The sequence below is a fragment of the Myotis davidii genome, unplaced genomic scaffold (genome assembly GCF_000327345.1).
Source record: "Myotis davidii unplaced genomic scaffold, ASM32734v1 scaffold395, whole genome shotgun sequence".
Lineage (NCBI taxonomy): Eukaryota > Metazoa > Chordata > Mammalia > Chiroptera > Vespertilionidae > Myotis > Myotis davidii.
Window position 1 is genome coordinate 5,139,993 of NW_006287904.1, and position 19,727 is coordinate 5,159,719.

At 47.0% G+C, this 19,727-nt stretch overlaps 1 protein-coding gene across 1 annotated transcript in view; it reads right to left on the reverse strand.

The window, feature by feature from the left end:
- Positions 1–19,727, reverse strand: part of LARS2 (leucyl-tRNA synthetase 2) — a 102,510-nt gene that overhangs the window by 71,985 nt on the left and 10,798 nt on the right. The window contains exons 3-5 of the mRNA XM_015561289.1: positions 16,989–17,117; positions 10,264–10,355; positions 9,644–9,704 (exon numbers count right to left, since the gene is read on the reverse strand). Of these exons, the coding sequence (XP_015416775.1) occupies positions 9,644–9,704; positions 10,264–10,355; positions 16,989–17,117 (282 nt within the window). The remainder of the gene's footprint in view (positions 1–9,643; positions 9,705–10,263; positions 10,356–16,988; positions 17,118–19,727) is intronic.

Below are 19,727 nucleotides of genomic sequence, written 5' to 3' on the forward strand. Positions count from 1 at the left end.
CTGCTCACTGAAGATAAACACCTCAAGAAAGGTGAGCATCGGCCAGGCCTCACAGTTCCTGACAACAAGGCGTGGCCTCCCCGCTCCTCAGCCTCGCATGAGCCTCCTGCCTTCACAATAACCAATCTGGAAGCAGAGGAGACAGGTACTCATGTACCTTTTTTAAAAATGATCTTTGTAACATGCCTTTTTGCCACTTGCTCTTCAATGCAATGGAACTGTATGGCAATGACCTTGCTTTTTATTCCACCCCAGGTTCTCTAATTCTAAAGCGGGGAGTTTGGAAAGCAGAGCACGGCTCCAGGGCCAGAGGAGTCAGCCCCATGATTCCTATTGTGCAGCTTAGAGAAATACAGGTCCCGTCTCCATCAGACGCCTCCCGGTGTTGGCTCAGGCGCTCAGCTCTGCGTACCTGCTGTGCCGGAAGGGGCAGGTGGGAGGCTCCCGGGAAGCCTGCCGGGTTAGGACAGCTGTGGTCACCCTACACTAAGTCTTCCAAACACTCAGCACTCAACCTGGCTGCACATTGGAATGGAGCTTCAACCGTTACTGGTGCCTGGGCCTCATGCATCCCAGAGATTTCCCATGCAGCCAGGGTGCAAAGAGGTTCCTCCCAATTACATTTCCCTCTCAAACACTGCGCGGGAGACGGGTCCTCCTGCCCTTGGATTTTCACAGGATTGAGTAATTCTTCCCAGAACCTATGATGCTAGGGAAGAAGTGCCAACGTACAAATAAACATTGGGCTGCTCAGGATGACACCGACTGTGGGTGCATTGGTTTTTTTTTAATTATACAAGGTTTTCTGAACTTCACTGATTTTGTACAGTGACTGTGTATTACTCTGAGAATCAGCGTATAGTGTTACAGCTCTTGAAAACAGTTTAGATTCAAAGGAAGAAGAAAACAAAAGAATTGAGTCTACAGTGGCCAGACCCTTGCCCTGGTGAGCAGTCTTCCAATATACTTGGCATATGCACCTCCAGACCCACACAGTGGGGTTTAAAGGAACTAGAGATGGTGCTCTACAGACAAATGAATGTCCTGGGGTCACCACGAAGGGGCGTCCACATGGCCACCTCCAAGGCCCCTGGTCAACCTTAGCGTGTGTCCACATAAGCAATCCTGACAACCCAAACTCCAAAGGGAAAGGTCTGACCCAAGTGCAGAATCACAGGGAACAGAATGAGGGAAGAGGGGTCCCAGTCCACCATTCCCAGGTAAGAAGCCCAGCCTGGTCACCTACCTTCCTACTTGCTGTTAGAATGAAAGGGGCCAGGTGGACATCTTAGCCTGTGAGTAGAGCAAGAATTGTGTGTGTGTGTGGGGGGGGGGCAGTTAGGGTGTCCCAGAGTCAGGATGTTAGGGCTAACAAATGACTTGACCACATCCGTGCCTCGTTTTTCTCGTTAGCGTAGCAGACAGCCTCTAGGGTGGCCCACAGTGACCCTGCCTCCTGACACTCAGGCCCGTTATGAAATCCCCTTCCTTCAAGTGCGGGCTGGACCTGGACACTTGCTGCTAACAAACAGAACAAAGCAAGCGATGGGATGTCACTTCCCAGGTTCCATTCAAGGCCACGTGCCGGGTTGCGGGCTTGATCCCCAGTGTGAGGCGTGCAGGAGGCAGCCAATTAATGATTCTCTCTCATCACTGATTTTTCTATATCTCTCTCTCCCTCTCCCTTCCTCTGTGAAATCAATAAAAAAATATTTTTTAAAAAAAACCTCTCTTTTTGCTACTGTCTTAACCATTATTTTTTTAGCACTATTTTTGTTGTTGTTGTTTGTTAATCCTCACACGAGGATATTTTTCCATTGATTTTTAGAGAGAGTGGAAGGGAGAGGGAGAGACAGAAAGAGAAAAACATCAACGTGAAAAACATCGATTGGTTGCCCCCTGCCCCGAGTGGGGCCGGGGACCGAGCTGAGGCACAGACCCACGCCCCTGACCGGAATCGAACCCAGGACTCTTCAGTCCGAGGGCCGACACTCTATCCACTGAGCCAAGTTGGCTAGGCCTGAGCACTACTGCTTTTATGGTAACCTAAAAGCTGTCTCCTGCTACACTCTACTCAAGATTCTGAGAACTGGCCACCGTCGGACGAGAAACAACAATTTGCTTAATTTCTCGGTAACTGTCCTTTGCCAGCTGACAAGGATTTCATCAAGGCCGCCTAACAATACAGACAGCTTTTCTAAGTAGGCAGTTGGGAACAGAAACCCCTCCATTAAACTACAGATGAGACTAATGGGTCTGAATAGCAATTTGTTATCTGTCTACTTGAACAGATGCCAGTGTTTCCACGATCCAAGCCAAACCAGCTCTCCACAATGGTGGTGTTTCTCTGGAAGGAAAAGAACATTTTTATCTGCAATGTACTTGAAAATTTCAGGATCGGCAGGACAGAGTCATCGGGAAGCTATTGTTGAGATGCAAGTTATCTGGGTTCCTGAATAAAGCGAAAGCCATTTGTTTCCACGGGCCTGGACCCGGAGGAGGAGCAGAGAACATCAATCCATCAATTGCTCTGCTGCCTGCCAGCTCCGTGAGCAACGAGTGGTACAGGCCTGTCACAGCCTGCAAGATTTCATATGCAACACAGAAAAACAACAAAAAAATTTTAAGTTTTGGCAAATGTATAGGAATTTATTTTTAAGATCATTTAGTTCAGTGATTTTCATATATATATATATTTTCATATATATATATATAAAATAGTCATAGATCAATCAAGTATTCCTTATAATATATATCCTGTTGATCTCCTGCTCTCTATTTAATCATATATATGATTGATTTTAGAGAGAGGAAGGGACAGGGATAAAGAGAGAGAAACATTGATAAGAGAGAAACATCGATCGGCTGCCTCCTGCACACCCTCAACTGGGGATCAAGCCCACAACCTGGGCATATGCTCTGACCAGTAATCGAACCATGACCTCCTGGTCCATGGTCCAGCGCTCAATCACTGAGCCATGCCAAAGGGCAGTCCGGTGACTTTTAAAAGGGAAGGGCTAGGGACAGAGAAGCACAGATCAGAATCTTACAGGAAGGGGGAGGATTTTACAACTATACAGGGTGGGGCAAAAGTAGGGTTACAGCTGTTTGTATGGAAAATAATACAATAATTTGCAAATAATAATACAATAAGAAACTCTGTGTTTTGCACACTCACAACTGTAAACCTCCTTTGCCCCACCCTGTGCTCACCCTCTCCTTCTGAGCAGATGGAAAAGATGGACTTTGCCCTACTCTTTCTACTAAGTACAACTGACATCCCTGGTCATTATGTATATAAAACAAACATAAGACTCTGAAAAATGAAGAAGAGAAGGCAGGCTGGTTGGGAACCTCCACACCCGAGGAATGAAACGGTGGCAAGTTCCTTGGATTTTCTTTGTCCCTCATAAGTCCCAGAATTGGAGCCAACAGAGCCAGTAATCCAGAAAGCCCAGGCGTACAGACAAAAGGCAATTAGTCTGTGCTCTGAAACATCAGCGTGTCCTGGAATAATACTGAGGAAAGTCTTCCAGCTTTTATTTTCACACCCCAAGGCCAGTTACTTTTTTCCTTCAATTTTTAATTGTGGTAAAACGCACATAAAATTTACCATCCTATCCATTTTTAGGTGTACACTTCAGTGGTATAGTAGCCCCCCCTTATCTGCAGGGGATACGGTCCAAGACCCCCAGTGTGTGCCTGAAGCCACAGACAATACCGAGACCTAAAGATACTATGTTTTTCCTATGTGTACAAACTAATGATAACATTTAATTTATAAATTAGGAACAGCAAGAGATTAGCAATAACTAGTAATAAAATAGAACAATCATAACCGTATACTGTAATAAAAGTTATGTGAATGTGGTCTCTCTCTCTCTCAATATCTACTGTATTGTATTCATCTTTTCACTTAAAGGAAGGACTTTATGCTTCTCTTGGGCTCATATGAATTGCCAGCATCCTTACTCTTGTACTTGGGGGCCATTATTAAGTGAAGTAACAACCAGCAAAGAGAACGTAGGCCCCCGATATTTGGAGGGCGGGGTCCTATTGCACACCCTGGCCCCTGCAAGCGATGTGTAAGCTGCTCCAGGAACTTGTGCACGGCTGCCTACCATGGGGCTCGGGGTAAGGGACTGGTGGCCACCACTGAGTTAAGAGCTGCAATTGACCAATACTCACTGCAATTCACCATTCAAGCCTTCCGCTGGAAACTGCAAGCCTTCAATAGACTGCAAAGACCCAAAATGGTTATATCAGACACAGCCAGCCAGTGCAGGTGTCACGTGGGGAGACAGATTCCTGGTACTTCCTACACTCTGCTTCCTAGAATCCCTTCCCCAAAGCTGGTTTTTATGATCAACTTGATCATCAGTGGATTTTTTGAGCCCCTTTTTTCCTTTTTCCAGTGGCTATTGTTTGTCCCTCTTTGTGGAAATTCACTCTTCCCCTGGTTTCTACAGCACCATCTTATTTCAATTCTACTCCAACCCTAGGACTTGCTCTCGGCTCCTCTTTGTCTCTTGACCCCCAACTCCAAGACATCCTGGGCCCTCTGTTCTCTCCACACTGTCCCTTGGTGACTTCATCCAGTTTCTCCGAAGCTGGTCATCTCCAAGGATGGCCACCACAGTCCTTCCCTGTCTACACGTGCGTGTGCTCACACAAAGGGGCGGGTCTAGTTCCTCACCCTTCCACCTTGGATTTCTTCTTTGCTTACAAATCTGTTTCGCTGGCACTGTCCTTGGGCCATCTGCCAGTTTCCCTGGGATCTTCCAGGATCTTATCAGAAGAAAAGTTATTAAATTTCAGACTTACCTGAAATTGACTTTCACATATAAGTTCTCAAACAAAAGATATGCTTTGACAGTAAGTTTGAAAGGTTATTTGAAAAGTTCATTTGGGGCTATCAGATGCTATGAATAACTCATCCTGGAATGGCTCATCTTCAAGGTGATTAGACATCTCTTCAGTGAATTTGCCTTATAAGAAAGACATGTGAGCCCTAGCCAGTTTGGCTCAATGGGTAGAGCATCGGCCTGCAGACCAAAGGGTCTCGGGTTCAATTCCGGTAAAAAACACACACCTCGGATGCAGGCTCCTCCCCAGCCCAGGCCCTAGTCGGGGCGAGTGCAAGAAGCAACCAATCGATGTGTTACTCTCACAATGATATTTCTCTCTGTCTTCCCCTCTGTCTTCCACTCTCTCTAAAAGTCAATGAAAAGACATTTTTGGGTGAGGATTAAAAAAAAAGAAGAAGAAAGACATGTGAAACTCAATGTGAAACCCAATGTGAAACTCCAGAGAAACCATCCCAGAACTTTCAGTCTAATGTAGAAAACACCTCATCAAAAGTGGCAGTTAGCCTTCTGCCCTGGCTCGTTCCCCATCCCGACTCTAAGTTTCACTATTTACAAACACCAGGCTGTTCATCAATTTACAAACTTAAGACAACAAATCAAACAATTCATTTGTTATGCAGCCATAGCAACTGGAACGAATGCCTGAAGAACGAATCGGACAAATCCAGGCTGCTAGGCATTCTTCAAAACCAGGACACGAAACTCTTCAGGAGTCAAAATCCTTATTAGTCATTGACTGGGCTCGGGACCGCCAGTGGGGACCGGGGACAGAACAAACCACTTCCTCGAGGAGCCACACTGACCGGGTGGCCCCTGGTGAGGGCCGAGGAGTCTAAGAAAGCGCTCCTGGCTGGGGCAGTGAAAACCTCTGCCACAGGTTTTAGGCTGGTCAGCCCTGAGCTGGCACCGCGCGGCCTGAGGTCGGCGACACGTGTGCCATGTGTTCGTGATGACATACGGTCCCCACTCCAAGAAGACTGCGGTTCTGAGTGACACCTCAGGCCGCAGCACCAACTTCCCGGAAACAGGGAAGCCCTAAAAGATAAGCTGCCCATTCACCTCGGGGGAAACAAAGGTGCCCCCCACCCCCACCCCATGGATCGAGGAAAACCTCCAGGAAAAGGTTAATTTTCTGATTCTGAGGGAGGAGTAACCCAGAGCCAGGAGTCTGCCAGACACACTGCTTCACACTGTAAGGACCTGGAAGGGGACTCGGAGAGTCAACCACATCAGGGCCTGTTACTGTTGTCAAGGCAACCAGAGCTCCCAGCTCTCAAAGGGGAGTTTCCAGGCACACACTTGCCCCCAAATTCTTTTTGTTTTAAGCTATTCTTTGAATTCTTTTAAAACAAAAAAACATAAAAAAATATATTTCTATTCCTAGCATCCTCATTGTTTCTCATAGTTGAATCCTTTGTCAGACATCTAGTCTTCTATGTAATTAAAATGCCAAAGTAGCAAGGGCCTTGAAGCAATAATACTTTTCACTTTGTAATGATACAAATCATGAAAATCATATGAATCATGAAAATAAATTCATGCAGGAATGGTCCAAATAGCTTGTGTATTTTGGATGAAAAGAGTACAATTCCCAAACCATGATAACGACACGGGGTGGGGAGGAGAGACTCAGCAAAGACCAGCAGAAGTGCACGCAAACCAACCCCTGGTGGAAAGAAATACTTATAAGACAGCAGGGAGCAGGGAAATTTTGAAAATGACTACCATTCCATGATGTTATATGGTATTATCATTAATTGTTTTAGCTTAATAGAATTGTGATGAAGAAAGGGAGGGAGGAAGGGAGGGAGGGAGGCTTCATCTTTGCCATGTGTACTGAGGTCTTTACAGATGAAGTTATATAATGTCTAGGGCCTGCTGTAAAATAGTTCAGAGTGGTGGTTGCAGATGAAATAAGATTGGCCGGGTAATAGCAACTGTTAAAGCCGGGGGATTAGTGTTTGGGGGCTTTCTGTACTAGTCTCACTTTTTTAACATGAGTTGAAAATTTTCAGAAATAAAAAAACCTATCTTAAAAAAGAGACAGGAAGAAAGAGAGGAAAAGGAAAGCAGGTGAGTCGAGCAAAAGGACGAGAGAGAACAAGGAACGGTAAGAGGAGATGAAAGAGAAGAAAGATGTAGAGAAAGCAAGAGAATCAGAAGCCCAGAGATCAATGCAGATGGTGGGGAGCCCCGAACCCCTCAGCGGCCTCCCTGCTTCGTGCAGCCTGGGCAGCACCGTTGGCGAAACTTGGAAGAGCTCAGGGTCACCAAAAGCCTGCTGGGGGAAGAGTCCTGAGTGCAGTTCGGATATGCCTCTTCCACTGCCCTGGGAGAGCCACACCTGCACCCCAGCCCACCCGCCCGTGGGGAGAGTGAGGGCACAGCTGTCTAAGGGGCATAACTCCTGTGTTTCCCCGGCCTTGACCTGGGCGAAGCCATCAGTGTCATTACCGGGCACCGACATGTACAGAGACCAAAGGTAAAAGCACGAGGAGATCAGCACGGGAATGTAAAAGCCAATGAAAAGGAGCACCAGTAAGAACTCCGGAGAGCTCCACGATAGAGACTCAGTCAACTCCGTCACATGTCGACTGTGTAAATAAGGGAGACCAAGAAAAGCTGAATTAGTCCAGACATCCTTTGTGCCCAATCCTGGTATATGGTCTGTTTTGTTCTGATTTTATACGGGAGTGTGAGTGTTTGGGGTGGCTCAGCAAGCAATATTAACCACTAATAAAACCTCTCCTGGCAGAGTCCAAGGCACTAAGTTGAATCCTGTGTAGTTTGGACTTTGTTTTTCTTCCTTTTCTTTTTAAGATTTTTAAAAATTGATTTTTACAGAGAGAGGAAGGAAAAGGGAACGAGAGAGAGAAACATTAATGTGAAAATGAAACATAGATCAGCTGCCTCTTGCACGGCCCGACTGGGGATTGAGCCCGCAACCTGGGCATGTGCCCTGACTGGGAATCAACCGGCAACCTTTCTGCGCACGGGACAAGGCCTAACCAACTGAGCCACACCGGCCAGGGCATATTTTTCTTCTTCTATTTGTCCAATTTTAAAGGGAACTCCTAGGGATTACTCCCCAAACAATTATCCAGATGATTTCCCATAAAAATTAGGCCCCAAAATCTACTTCCATCAAGAGTCATAGCCAAGGCCTAGTTCAGAACCACCTTAGGCACCAGAGCCTGGTGAGAAGGCAGAGGCCGCCCGGAGGAGCAAGGGGTCCCAGCCCCACACCAGACCCTCAGCCCAGGGTCCCAGAGCAGGAAAAATAAGTCCCTACAGGCAGTAAGGACTATGGGCTGTAAAAACCAGTGCGGATTGGGGTTCAGTGACACAAAGGCTGCTGGAGACCCAGCTGTTCGTCTTAAAGGGCCAGCACCACGAACTAAACTTATAAGGTCCCACTTCCTCTGGAACATGGCCACATACGAGAGGGAGCTGGATTGACTGGCATCAGGGCAGGAACTCGGGGGCGGCTTTCTCCCAGACAGAGATGCTCTAGGGATCGTTGTTCCTATGCTGGGACCTCCCCAGTTGCAGGGCTGACTAGCAGCCATTTCTGTTTGCTCTGCCCTGGTGACTCCCTGAGACCCCACCTCATCCAATTTACAACCCCACCCAAGCTGTGTGCAGCAGCTTTTGCATATGAATGGCCTTTTCTTGCTCAGGGTAAAATCTCTCAAACAAGCTCCATCCCCAGTAGGGGGCATGTAGGAGACAGCTGATTGATGATTCTCTCTTATCATTGATGTTTCTCTCTCTCTCTCTCCCTCTCCCTTCCTCTTTGAAATCAATGGAAATAGTTTTTCAGAAAAGTATCAACAAGGCAGTAGAAAGATCACCGTATTACAAAGAAACAAGTGGGGCTGGCCTCAGACTTCTCCATCAAATCTACACATGTGATTAAATTACATAGAACCACTACTACTAAATACACACATACACACGTACACGATGAACTGGTGAAATCTGAACAAGTTTGCACTTCAGTTAACAGTACTGCACAGTGTCGAATGCTTCGTTTTGATATTAGTCTGAACTTATATAAAATGTCATCACCGGGGGGAAGTTGGGGAAGGGTACATGTCTCTGTACTATCTTGGCAACTTCCTGTGACTCGACAATTTATTTGTGACAGAATCGTAACAGGTTCTTGTAAACCTCAAATCCAAACTTGGAACGAAAGGTAAATAAATCAACTTAACACCTAATCACCTAAAAGGACCAGATGGGTGGATATTTAATCACTTCCGCATCGATTCCAACAGTCGTGTTCAACTATCGCTGAGAACAGCAGAAATCCCCGCGCAAAGCTGTCGCCACACACGACCCCAGCCGACTGTGAAGCTTAAGTAAGAAGTTAACACTCTTGGCTTAACCTCACAGAAAATTACTTGTTTGCAGACAAATTATCCACCAGGGACACTTTTTCAATTGAGGAGACCTGCTCTACCTCCCTCCCTCCCCTTCTCCCATCCCAAAAAGGCAGCATGTGAAGACCTGTCACGGTCCCCGTGCAGTCAGGACCTTCCGTACAACAAAGACCTTCCAGCCCAGCGGGCATGGCTCGGTGGTTGAGCATCGACCCATGAACCAGGCCGTGGTTCGATTCCCAGTCAGGGTCTGTGCCTGGAGGCAGCCAATCGATGATTCTCTCTCATCATTGATGTTTCTCTCCCTCTCCCTTCCTCTCTGAAATCCATGAAAACATATTTAAAAAATAAATATACAAAGAAAGACCTTCCGTAAGAGGGCTGACTTACCCTGTCCCAGCTGAAACACAGGCCCAGGCGGTCAAGCTGCTTCCGCATGTACTTAATGTTACTGTGAAGTAGAGGGAAGAAGGTTTGGATTTAGGGGGTGGGGGGTGGGGGGGAAGCCGTAAACAAACTATACTTTGAGAATGGGAAGGGAAAGGGGAAAAGCCTAGATTATTCCAAAGGGCTCGAAGTGTCGTTTTGCCCTGGCCCCCCAAAAATCACTAAGAATCAATGAAAATGCCAGCATATTGGAAGATACTGACTCTTCGGACTCAGACAGGATCTACTAGAAACCACAATGGTCGTTGGCCCTGGGATGGGCCCTTCCTCTGGCCACTCAGGTGGGCAACGCCTTTGCTATGTGCACTCCTGGCCCATCCACATGGGGCGGGCAAAAGTAGTAATCGAAACACAGAGTTTACTCTTGTATTACTGATTATTAATTATTGTGTTACTCTCCATACAAACAACTGTAAACCCACTTTTTCCCCACCCTGTATGTCTGTATTCTGCACGGAGTTAAGCCAGACATTTAGCATAAATTCCACTGAAGAGAAAAAAACCTTAACATACGAACTGTGGGAATCCACATACACGGGTGTTTGAATGTCTGTAAAACACACCTTTGCGTCCAACTGTCTGGATGTAGGTTCCTCTCAATGGCGGCGTTTTCGGCAGGCAGTCCGAACGCATCCCACCCCATGGGGTTGATGACCTGGGACCAGAAGGGAAGCGTCAGGCATGGCGGACGGTGAAGACCGAGATCAGTGTCCTCTCTGGGTGATTAGCAGGCATTCTCTTCTACTAACATCCCTGACTCTTCTTCCCGGGTGAGTTCAAAATGTGCTCTGGGAAGCCAGCCAGCGACCTCTGCCATACCGAGGATTTAGCAGGTTACACCCCAAGGCATCTATGCTAGGTGACTGAGTCAGTGTTTTCATTACTGCATCTCAGAGTTGTCAGCCAGGATGTCTCTCTCTCTCTTTCTCTCTCTCTCCCTTTCTACCTCCTTCCCTCCATCCCTCCTTCCCTTCCACTCTCTCTGAAAAGCAATGAAGAAAATATCCTCAGGTGAGAATTAACAAAAAAAAAGTCCTAGCAGCTGAAAGCAGAAAATCTAGAAAATAAACTTCCGGAGCGTGAAAAATCATGTCTAGCAAATACTCTAAGTAGTTAAAATGGAGTGAGAAGCCGAGCGGACAGAAGCCGCCACCGGTCCGATCTGGACGGAAGGCTGGAAGGGGGAAGCAGAGTTATCAGAGCTCAAAAGCCCAGATCGGCTGCTGAAGCTGAAATAGGCAGGTCTGCCCAGACAGAACTGGATTAATGAAGGAGGCACTACTCGAGCCAGAGAGCAATTCCCTGGCTTCCCCTTTCCTCCTGCCCCCCTCCCCCCCACCACCCCACTCCCAACTTTGGCCAGAATTTCTTATTGCCCAAAACCAGCCAGAGGCCAGCTAACACCAGAGCTTGGGAAACGTGGCCTCAAGGGGTCTGCCCTTCTGCCATTCAAAGCAAAGCAGGGGATGGGGCTGACAGCAAACTGGCCAAGGACCAGCACAGGAGCACCAGTAGGACTGCAAAATCTCCCAGGACTTGAGACATCACAGAGGAATTGGGACCAGTTACTGATGAAGGGCAAACACAGGGATCGGAGCCCTGGCAGGTCAGAGCAGAGCTGGCCAGGAGATGAGGCCTGGGAGCGGGTCTAGGCCAGCCCCTGGTGTGGACACAGTCACATGATCACAGCTCACCCTCCTGCCTCCCTCCAGGCATAGCCACCAGCATCTCAGGGTTGTCGGGCAGGATGGACAGCAAGGTGGCCAGGAAAAAGGACACAGGAGACAGCACAGCTACATATGACGATGTACAGACAAGGCTCGGGAGGGATGGACCGCAAAGCATCAGGGATTACTGCCCAGAAGGGCCTGGTGAGGCAGGGAGTGGTCAAAGGAGACTGCAGTCTTATATATGCATATGTATTTTCAAGGGGGAATATGGAATTTTATGTTCAATTTTAAAATACTTTTCTTTCAAAAGGAAAAAAAGAAAAGAACAACCAAAGGTACAGCTTGGCCGGTCAGAGTGGCTCAGTGGTTGAGCACAGACCCATGAACCAGTAAGTCGGGGTTCGATTCCCGGTCAGGGCGCATGCCCTGATCCCAGGAGAGGGAGTGCAGGCAGCAGCCGATGGATGTTTCTCCCTCAGCATTGATGTTTCTATCTCTCTTTCCCCTCCTCTCTCTGAAATCAATAAATATAATTTTAAAAAAGTACAGTTCTTCCTCCAACACAGGAAGTATGATCAGAAGACTTTGGAGGGAGACCAGGAAGCTGGGGCAGCCGGCCGGCTGGTTCCCAATGGAGCGTGGAGCACAACTGTTACCACAAAAGAGGCAACGGCTTTCCTCTGAGTGATCGGCTTTCTCTCCCTGTCACCGTAAAACAAAACTTTAGATCTGAAACCAACGTGGCTTCTAATTGACAGCAACCATGGTTACTGCTTCTCAAAAAGCTGCTATTTTCAGAGAGTACCATGGTTTCTCTGGAGTAGGTGCAATCGTTTACTTCTAAGAAATGCGAAACACAGCATTTCCTTTTGTCCAGCAAGTGTAATAACCCACCGCGATTATAGATTGGGGATCAAATTCAAGGCAATACTTCAGGGTAAAAACCATCCGAGTGACAGCACGGAGGCCCAAGCAGGAGACCTCCCCTGAGAATGTGAGAGATGTGACAGGCCGAGATCGGCCAGTTCCCAGTCAAGACCCTGGACCAGCAATTCATTCTCTCCCTCAAATTGCATCTGAGAGGCCAAAGCCGGTTTGGCCCAGTGGATAGAGCGTTGGTCTGTGGACTGAAAGGTCCCGGGTTTGATTCCGGTCAAGGGCATGTACCTCGGTTGTGGGCACATCCCCAGTGGGAGATGTGCAGGAGGCAGCTGATCGATGTTTCTTTCTCATCGATGTTTCTAACTCTCTATCTCTCTCCCTTCCTCTCTGTAAAAAATCAATAAAATATATTTTTTTAAAAATTGCATCTGAGAGGATACGCTCCTACTCTCTGCTTCCAGACACTGCAGAGATTTGCACATTTGAAAACTCAGGGCCAAGTTGCGTGCTGAGGGCCAAACTGGAAACTGATGAGACATATATTATGGTTCACATAGGTGACCATGTAGTGATCACACAGCTGCCAGACACCTCCATGTCCTTCCTCTTCCTCGGGGAACAGCAGTGGCCGGAGGCTTTCTGCCTGAGAGAAATTAGCCCGTGTGTGAGGGAGACTTGGCACGTTGATGCTAATCACCCGATGCTTTAATCTGGCCCAGAAGGTGCTGGGGAGATCAGCCGAGGTGGGAGGAGGGTAATTTTATTTTCCAACCATCTGTGCATACAACAGATGAAAACACAACAAAATCACCATATGGAGCTGAGCTGTAAATGTGTCATCAGACACTGCGGGTTTACAGAGCAGCCCTTCCTGATTCCTGAATGAGCAGCCCTTTCTGATTCCTGAATGAGGGTAATTGATCTCTGGCTTAGAGCAGCCCCTACTCCACATCTAATCCTCAGCACCACCTTATTAGTGCTCCTATTAATTGGGTTACACGGGGAAACTGCATTAGAGTTTTTAAAGGGTTTTCTCATTGATTATCTCACAGGAACTTTGCAACCAATCTGAAGTGGGAGGCGGTCAGCCACTATTGTTGACTAAAGCCCCTGATTCCTGATCGATTCGTCACCCTCAAGCCTCCGAGCTTCCATTTGTAAAGGTCACATGTGCTCTACACGCGTGGAGGTACCCGGTGACCTTGAACAGAGCAGGCTTGGTGCACGGGTCACTCCATATGTTTTACTTCCCATAGTGCTGTTCTCAGTGTGCCTGAGAATGGCTTCACAATTTCCATGTAAGAACACAAAGCAAACCAAACAACCAATTTACAAGTTACAGAAAAAGGCAGAGCTTGCTGAGTATTCCTTGGGCCTACTGACCGATTTTGAACCCAAGACTCCAATACAGTTGTCCACTGAACAATGTGGATTTGAACTGCGAAGGTTCACTGATACACAGGCTTTTTTTCAATAAATACACAGTCAGTCCCCACCCCATATTCCTGGGTTTTGCACCTATGGATTCAACCAACTGCAATGCAGAGGGCTGACTATGCATTGTTCCACAGCATTTATACAAGGGACTTGAGCATCTGTGGATTTCAGTATCTATAGGGGTCCTGGGACCAATCCAATACACATACCGAGGGATGACTGTAGTTTAGTTTTGGGGGACTTAACAGCTATGCTAGGATTTTCAACTGCACTGGGGCAGGTGGGGGTAGCCCCTAACTCCCGTGTTGTTCAAGGGTTAACTGTGTTTGTATTTAATGCAGCAGAAAGCCCAGTGTTTAGAATAAAGCTGGTACTTAATGACTATTTATCGAAAGAATTTATCAATGCATGTGTCAGACCCAATTATTCTAGGTTAGATATTCCTTCCCTCCTTAGTGAGGATCGTTGAACTTGACCTGAAACCAATCCTGTTCTCTCTCTCTCTGGGACTAGACTTGACATTGGAAAAAAGGATTTTAAAACAACAGGAAACTCAACAGGCTTTCACACTGTTGACAATTTTTTTTACACTGAGATTTCTGTTTCTCTTTTGCGATATCACTTAAAAATGGCAGGACAAGTTTTCACCAAATTTGGCGGTAATATTTGGGACGATCTGACTTAACTATGAGCTATGAAAATTAACAAGAAATTAATTTCAGCCCTGACTGGTTTGGCTCAGTGGATAGAGCGTCAGCCTGCAGACTGAAGGGTCCCAGATTCGATTCCGGCCAAGGGCACGTGCCTTGGTTTCGGGAACATCCCCAGTGGGAGGTGTGCGAGAGGCAGCTGATTGATGTTTCTCTCTCATCGATGTTTCTAACTCTCTATCCCTCTCTGTGAAAAATCAATAAAATATATTTTTTAAAAAAGAAATTAATTTCAGGGAAACCTGGCGGATACCCCCAAAAGGGAGCTTATCATCTGAAATGGAGGAACTCAGAGAACCCTACGCGCCTGCTGATCGCACAGACGAAGACACCGTAGACCACAGAACGAATAGTGGTTTCAGGCACCACTCCAGCCGCAGGATCACGCAGGCTGCAGGCAATGATGTGCAGGTAAGATGCTCTTCGGAAGGCAACCATGCAGCGCGCTCCAGACAGCGGAGAACGGGGACTCACTTGTTCCGTGGAGATGAATGCCTCCCCGGAGTAAACCAGATCAGGATAAATCATAATCACAGCTGCCACCTATTAAGGGATTATTATGTGCCAGACACATGCACAAACTCATTTAACCAGCACAACCACCCCCTGAGGGAGGCACTACTGTTATCCCTGTTGCAAAGATGAGGAAAGTGGGATTCGGAGACATTAAATGACTTGGACAGGGTCACTCAGCTAGAAAGTGGTAGGACAGGGTTCAAACCTAGTGTCCAACTCCTGAGCCAGCCTGACCTTGGGCCTCTGTTTTGTCTTTTGGGCCTGAGGTGCCTTCCTGGGTCCTGGGACCTCTAGGCCCGGGGGCCTGCTTGGAGCTTTCTCTGTAATGCCTCATGCATCAGGGAATTAGAGTCCCACCTACACCCTCCCCTACACCAACCACCTATCTGCTAACGGACTTCCCTTTCTTTACCATAAATGTTCAGTTTTGCTACAGAAGCTTAATCTTCAACAATTTGCCTGCATTTGCTAACTGTCTAAAATAACTTGGGTAAGTAAAAAAAAAAAAAATCGAGTTGAAGAATCGCAGTTAAATAAAGAGTTATTCTTCAGGCAAAGGGCCAATTCATTCCACACCGCCTCTTTCTAATAAACACAGCAGAAAGACGGAGAGCGGTGTCTGGGGGAGACGGCATCTGGCATAAACCAGGGAGACAAACACCTGTGGCCGGCTTCAGGCAGGAGAGAAATCGCTGCGTTTGACAGGATGACGTTATTAACTCTTCCAGTGACAAAGAGGCGTTGTAGCTTGACTTCCTTTTTAGGAATACTTCTTGCTGCCAACGTCAGTTGGGCATAAATTTTCAAACCAACTGTGACAAGGAGGCACTCATCTTTCTAAAAGAAAATCTTTACAAAGGACTGGGAGGCGGCAGACATCATTTGTTCAGGCCTTGCCGGTTCATCACAGCCAGTGGGAGAGCGGGTTACTGGAATAAACACAAAATGGGGTGGAGATGCACAGTGGACTCTCGGACGCTGGTGTGGGCAGATTCCAGCCGCCACTGGCAGTGCAATGTTTACTGTTACCACCATGTGCCAGGCATATGCCATGTGCTTCACTGTCACCCTCTTTGAATCCTTGTACCAGGCCAATGGGCAGGTACTAGTTGATCTCCACTTTACAAATGAGAGAACACTAGGTCCCAGAGAAGTTAATTAAATGACTAGTCAAAGGTCCACAGCTAGGAAGTGCTAAGAGCTGGCCTTGGAATCCTGGCCATCTGGTTCAGTGGTCCTGGCTCGCAGCCCTTCGTCCATCCCGCCTCTCTGCAAGTAGTTAAAGAAGGTGCTACGATTATTCCCACCTCATGTCACTAAAGGGCAAAGAGCAGGCTCTGAGGTGACTGGCAGTGGTGAGAAGGGGACTGACCCACATCAGGCAAGTTTCTTCCTCCTGCCCTAGCCAGTTTGGCTCAGTGGATAGAGCGTCAGCCTATGGACTGAAGAGTCCCAGGTTTGATTCCGGCGAAGGGCACATGCCGGGTTGCTGACTCAATCCCCAGTAGGGGGTGTGCAGGAGGCAGCCAATGATTCTCTCTCATCATTGATGTTTCTATCTCTCTCTCCCTCTCCCTTCCTCTCTGAAATCAATAAAAATATATTAATAAAAAAAAAAGTTTCTTCCTCCTCCTCTCTCCAGGCAAATTTCACCGCATCCCCCAGATCTATGTCAGATGGTCCCTCTTTAGTGGGGCCCCTCCCACCTCCTGCAGAGCTGTTACTCCCCAAATGTCTCTTCCTTACAAAAACTTATTCCATTCTGTGTTTCACCCCACCAGACGGTGAACTCCTTCCTGGGGAGAGAGCATGTGTTACCCACATGTGTGGCTACCCCACTCCACCCCCACCCCATCTCCACCCTTAGCACAACACCCAACACCCAACTAATCGAGATGCCTTGTTATAATAACTTCCAGTTCATAAAAGGAAACACTGAGCTTGTCATGTTTATCTTCAAAGCGAATCTCATCTTAACTGAGTGGTTTTCTGCATTTGCCCTGAACACACGTTACAACATTCTCACTGTTCTGAGGGAGGCGGACACGGGCTGGCGGGCAGCACTGCCCTTACCTGCATCCCTCTCATCCTCTGGAACCGGGCGATGGTGTCGCTGATGGTGTACACACGCACGTGGCCCATGTGCAGCCTGCCCGATGGGTAGGGGAACATGGAGAGCACATAAAACTTGGGCTTCGATTTCTAGGGAAGAAGGAAGGAAAATGATGAGTATTAGTAAGCATTTACTGGGAACCTGCCTGCACATAGCAGTGGGCACGTTCCTCAAGGTAATTGTTTAACACTGTGAAACGTGTGCTTTTGAAAACACTATTCCTGTAATAGAAGTTGACAAAAATGTCAAAAACCCAAATTCAAAGCCCTAGTTTGAGCTAAAGAATGTCCAAAATGATGCCAAACACCCTCCGAGTGCTAATTACTCATCTATATTTTTAATCTTTTTTTCTCTCTCTTTTAAAAGCTTCTCTTTAAGACAGCTTCTATCTAGATCTAAGCAAACTGTGTTTTTCCAAATGAAGCGCTAGTGAATCCCAGATGTGACATCTCTGAACACGGAGCCCTTCCCCAATCCTGAGCTGCACTCAGACCTGGGTTAGCAGTCAGACCAGAATCCTAAGGCACCAGTTTGGGTCCTGGGTTTCTCACTGTGTTGGGAGCTTATCTTTTAACAGAAAAAGCTGAAATGGGAAGATGGTGGGAAAATCTCAGCCAGTGAAGGGAGAAGGCTGTGGCTTCCCGGGGGTGGTCTGCAGGCGGCCTCAGGCCAGGGTTGTATAACTAACTCTCCAGCTTCCCAAGACGCAGCTTCAGCATGAGAAACACAGAGAACTGGACGTGCATCCCAACAGAATGCACACAGGGCAGGAAGTCCTCATTGGGACGCTGACTTCGGCACCATAGTTCTTCCGTCGGCAAAATGGGGAGCGCTGGCACAAGTCCGTGCACAGGAGGGGATAAGGCTCCAGAGGAAAGCTGGTAGGCAGGTAACTAATTCCTCATTGGGGCCTGTTGTTCAAGGGCAATGACTGGGTTTGAGCATCTCCCCGCCTAACCCCCCACCAGAATTAATAACTATTGGATGTTTGTGGGCCTTGGTGCCCCGGAAGCCTGATAACTGGCCTCTGTAGAACTCTTAGCAAACTGTCCCCATGATGCAAACTGGGCATTTCCCAGCAAAGTCGTCCACCAATCCTGTCCAGGCGATGCCACGCTCCCCCCACCCAGCCTTACATCCTCCAAGGGGCAGAGGAGCTCCTAGGAAGAAAGACAATAACTGCTTCTCCTTAGTCACTAAGGGTCGGGACCATCTGATAGTACACTATTTCATTTATTCTGCCTTCTGTCTTTCCCTTTCTGTCTTGACTCCCTTCCTAGAGTCTTCTAAGGCTTTGTTTCCCCCAATCTAATGAAAACAAACGCAAAACAGAATATTCATAACCATCCCTTTGTGATCATGAGGGGGGGAAGGGGATTTGCGGTTTTTGCTAGTATTTGCATGCCTGATCGTTGACACAGCCAACTATAACCAGGGGAGTAGAAGAAACCAGAAAGCAGATTCTTTCCAATCTCATCTGACCCCTTGCTTTAAACTTCCTTCAGCAAAGAAGTCAAACAAACTTTTACCAGAGCCGCTGACACGTGGCAAAATAGACTAGCGTGGAACTTTTCTCTCCCTGCCCCTCCTCCAGAAATGACCGAGGGGCAGTCAAGTCAAGATGCCTGAAGGAAGAAAAGAGGAGTAAGGAGTCTGGAACTCCTCTACACAGACTAGAAAACCGTCTTGAAATGCTGTTGATGTAAACAGATGGGTGGGAAGCAGCACACGATCGCGCTCTTTAATTGGAAACTGGATCCACAGCGCTTAGGAAACCCTCAGGAACATGGGTGAGGACAGGAGGTTCAGGAGTCAGTGGGGACTCAGGAATTACCGTCTTTAAGGAGACAGGTGACAGATAATCCTCTCAGCTTGTAAACAAGGCTCTCAAAGGAGGAACAAGACCTCAGGAAATAAGCAAACTAGCCTCCCTACTCATTTTTAGGGAACATGGTAAAGAGCTGTTAAAGAGTTCTTTATTTTTTTTAAACATATTTTTATTGATTTCAGAGAGGAAGGGAGAGGGAAAGACAGAAACATCAATGATGAGAGAGAATCACTGATCAGCTGCCTCCTGCACGCCCCACAATGGGGATCGAGCTTGCAACCTGGGCATGTGCCCTGACTGGGAATTGAACTGTGACCTTCCGGTTCATAGGTCAACACTCAACCACTAAACCACACTGGCTGGGCCAGAGTTCTGGGACCCGAAAAAAACACACAAGAAAACCCTTGCTATAAAATATTTCGAGTTTTGCATTATAAACTTTTTACATTAAACCTGTTTTTCTTTTATTATAATCACCTTGTTTTTATTATAGTAATATATTTTTATATTATGTTTATTTAACAATCAATCTTGCCCCAAACATTTTCCACATATAACTCCTTCATTAGCATCTCCTTTTTGTATGTTTGTTTAACAAAACTTAAATTTATGTAAAATCGAGTGATTCATTATATAGTAGCTAAGCCAAACAACAACACTGAGTTTATAGAAGATATATAGAAAAGTAATGCTAGCAAAAGCTTTTAATATTCATGGATATTTTTATTGCAGAAAAGGTATTCAGCTTACTGCCTGCCCTGCCTTTTGCTTTCTGTGTGAATTAAGTCATTTTCCTCTGTGACAATGAAATGCATTCTATCCTCTGTGGGTGGAAAGAAGAGAAGGAATTATGGGAGTTTATGTTATAACC